This window comes from Oryzias melastigma, linkage group LG22 (assembly GCF_002922805.2).
Source record: "Oryzias melastigma strain HK-1 linkage group LG22, ASM292280v2, whole genome shotgun sequence".
Classification (NCBI taxonomy): domain Eukaryota; kingdom Metazoa; phylum Chordata; class Actinopteri; order Beloniformes; family Adrianichthyidae; genus Oryzias; species Oryzias melastigma.
Genome location: NC_050533.1, coordinates 4,748,827 through 4,752,205, shown reverse-complemented (window position 1 = coordinate 4,752,205; position 3,379 = coordinate 4,748,827). Strand labels below are relative to the sequence as shown.

Sequence of the window (3,379 nt, the reverse complement as noted above, 5' to 3'; positions counted from 1 at the left end):
CGTGTGATGTGCAGAATAAAAGGGGATTGGATCGGGGGGGTGAAATGATGAGTTAAGAAAGTTCCCTTAAATGATTACCCAAAGTTCGAGTAAAGCAGGCCAGAGAAGCTTTATGGGGAGGGGGCAGAGGTAGAGGGGAGTGCCATATTTTCTGCGTTGAAGGTGAGTTGCGCGTGTGTTGTGGGGGTCTCTAGTCGTCGGAGATGGAGAGGCGGCTGAAGATGGGAAGGCGGCGGGTGGTGTCGAGAGTGGGGGACTCCGAGCCGCTCAGGCTGCCCCCGGAGCTGCTCTGGTAGCCCTCCTGGTCTGACAGGGAGTCTGGGGGGCTGGATGGAGACTCGAACATCTGAGGGGACATGGATCTGATGAAGAAGGATGTGCTGGTGGGGGAAGGAGGCGCAGGGGTGTTGGACTCCACAGCACCGGTGCTGAGGCTGGGCCCAAACAGGCTGGCCAGCTCCTGGCTGGAATAGGTGAAGGGGTTGCTGCTGGGCCAGTCTGGGACCTCGTCGGGGAAGAAGATGGGCGGCGGGGTGACGGAGGTGGGGCTGTCACGCAGCCCGGCTGAGCTGGAGAAGCCGGCGAAGCTGTAGCTGTGCTGCAGGCGAGGCCTTTCCATCTTGTTGGAAGAGTTTAGGGGAGAGGACTGCTGCGGGGGTCCGCGGCGCTCCTCTGCGTTGTGGATGAAATGGCAGCGAGGCCCGTAGGGGCAGAACCCGATGGTGTGAAAGGTGCGGCAGAGCTCCGTCTTGTACTTGGGATGGCGGCTCAGGCTGCGGAGTTCGTGGATGCCGTGGGCAAACTGGCATTTGTCACCGTACTTGCAGGAGCCGTTCTCCTCGAAGGGCCTGCAGAGCTCTGTCTTGTAACGGCTGGAGTTCACCTGGCTGCCGCCGCCGCAGGTGGGGCTGGCGGGGCCCAGGCACTTGTTGAGGAGCCTCTCCCCCGTCTCGGAGAAAGAGCGGTCTCGCAGGCGGTTCTCCTTGTTGCTGCTGCTGGCGTTGCCAACCCCTGAGATGAGCGAGGAGTGGTCCGCTGCCTTCAGGCTGTTCAGAAACTGGTTCTGGTTGAATTTTGTGCTGCTGACTGAGTGCCGCCGCTGGTACACGCTTCCCACCGAGGGCGATCCCACCGCCTTCCTGTCCAGCAGGACCCCGGTGGGACTGGAGATGGGCACATTGGTGCCAGTGCAAGGGACAGACATGGGGTGGGGGACGCTCAGGTTGTTGTTGTAGCTCATCAGCTTGTTGTTCTGCAAGAATAAACAACGCTGCATTAGAATAAACATACACTGAATGCAGGGAAAGGTGCACGAGCTGGGATGCAGGCCAACAGAGCAGCAGCTGGTTTGGCAGGTTGCCTCGGTTAGGAATGTGTGCCTGCTTGGTGAAAAGGAGAAGCAGCACACGAGAGCTCTGTGGGCTGCAGGGACCATTGCATCATTTGAAAGTTAATGAAAGCATCCTGCTGCATGACAAGAGGAACCTGATCTGCGTTACAAAGCACGTGCAAAACCAGCGGAGATCACCGGTTAGCCGATTTACATAAATGCAACAGTCCAAGAGGGGGCAGAGCGGGAAAACGGCGCCGCAGAAAGAAATAAAGTTCCAGCGATCTGTACGCAAAAAATATAAACCCTCTAACGTAAACAGGTTCCCGCTGAGCAAACATCCAGGTTAACCCGATCACATAAATGCTTTCCAGGAGCAAAAGCCAGGCCAGCGCGGTCAATTATTAGCATAGCACAAAAACCCCGCGTGAGACTTTTTAAACTTTACGACTTTAACTTTTGTTTTACGGCCTTCACAGAGTTAGCTGATGTGGCACATGTTAAAGTCGATTCAAACTCATGCTAGCTCAAGCTAACAACTACGAAGCACTTACTTATTAAACATTATGGAAAGGAAGACATAAAAACGGATCGATTTAAAAAAGGAAAACGGGAATTAAAAGTGTAGGAAAGAAAATCTGAGTCCGCAGAAATGGCGGAGGCCCCTTCATTCCTCCACAGCGGCTAACAGGCTAGCCAGCAAGAAGAAGGAAAAAAAAGAGAAAACTTTTTCCCAGCTACCTTGTTCATAACTTCGAAGTCGAAGAAAGGAGAAACCACGGCGGTGGTCATCGTTGCACAAGTCAAAAAGGTAAGATAGAAAAAAAAAAAGTCCAAACGAGTGTTGTTTGGAAAGTTGCGCAGCTGTGCGGAGCGTCTGGTTCGCTGCTCCCGTGTTTTCCGCAGACTCCCCCTCTGCGCGTCTCCGGCTCACACGTTTGCTTTATAATCTCAAGCAGGAGGAGCTTGCAGCTCTCTTTAGGGCGGCAACTTTCAGGAACTTTTTTTTTCTTTTCACCCCCTCCCTCTCTCCCTCTCCGCTGTGGTATATTCAACAGGTTTTCATGTAAAGGAATCAAAACTTTTTAAAAGAGTCAAGATTCTGGATTTTATCTCACAGAAAGTGATACCATTAAAGTGTAAAGACTTTTTTTGGTCTTTTTTTCAAGTTGTTTACCAGGAAGCAGAGGATTTGATCCAGGATCTGCTCCTCTGTAATTAATTTACTCCTAATTGCTGGACTGTAAACTCACTTGTGGGACTTTCCATGTGTTCAAGCAGTTTTAACTCCTTCCCTGCTGCAGCTGAATAACATTTACTGACTTCCTATCTTTACTTTTTTCAAATCCATCCATGACAGTGCATGCAGGGTTTGTCTCAGAAAGAAGAGGAGGAGGGAGAAAAGGAAAAGAACAGAAAAGAAAAGTTGGGGGAGTGTGTTGTTAACAAAAAAAAAAAAAAAAAGTGGGAGGAGGGGATGAGGAGGAGATTTATGGGGGACGTTTATTACTACACAGCACTGCCCCAGGGAGGTGAATGAGGCGGGTGGGGATAGGATAGAAAACATTCCCTTTCCCCTTCCTCCTTTTTGCCCATCCAGGAGCCAAGCAGGAGGTGGTGGGGGAGCTTTGTCTCTCCGGAGGAGGCAGGGAAGCTTGTTTTTGCAGTGAAAGGAGAGTCCAACCGATGCAGCAAGAAAAAGTAGATGAAACATTTTTCAGGTTTCATCTACTTTTGCAAGCTGGGGTGTGTTTGAGAGTTTTATGACAAGCCGGGCCTTGTGGAGCGACCTCCCCCCCCTCCAGTGTTTTCACAGACGACAGGCCGGGATGACACATTTGCTAGAAATCACGTCTGCAGTTCAAAGGCCTGGTAACTGATTGATAAAGAGGATCAGACGGATTGTTTGCTTTTTTTTTCTTCTAGGGAACAGAAAAACTTGCGGCTGGTGTGAAGTGACTCGCGATTAAATAAAATCGTGTTTTCAACATGATTTTGAAGCCTTTTTCTCACAGATATATTGAGAAAATTAAACTTAATATTCAATTT

The 3,379-nt window shown here is 50.5% G+C and overlaps 1 protein-coding gene across 1 annotated transcript in view; it reads right to left on the bottom strand.

Moving 5' to 3' along the window:
• The window catches only part of zfp36l1a (zinc finger protein 36, C3H type-like 1a), a gene marked incomplete in the record, with an annotated part of 3,188 nt that extends 908 nt beyond the window's left edge, over positions 1-2,280 (bottom strand). The window contains 2 exon segments of the mRNA XM_024277988.2: positions 1-1,252; positions 2,072-2,280. Of these exon segments, the coding sequence (XP_024133756.1) occupies positions 191-1,252; positions 2,072-2,122 (1,113 nt within the window).
• Positions 2,281-3,379: the final 1,099 nt, after the last annotated feature.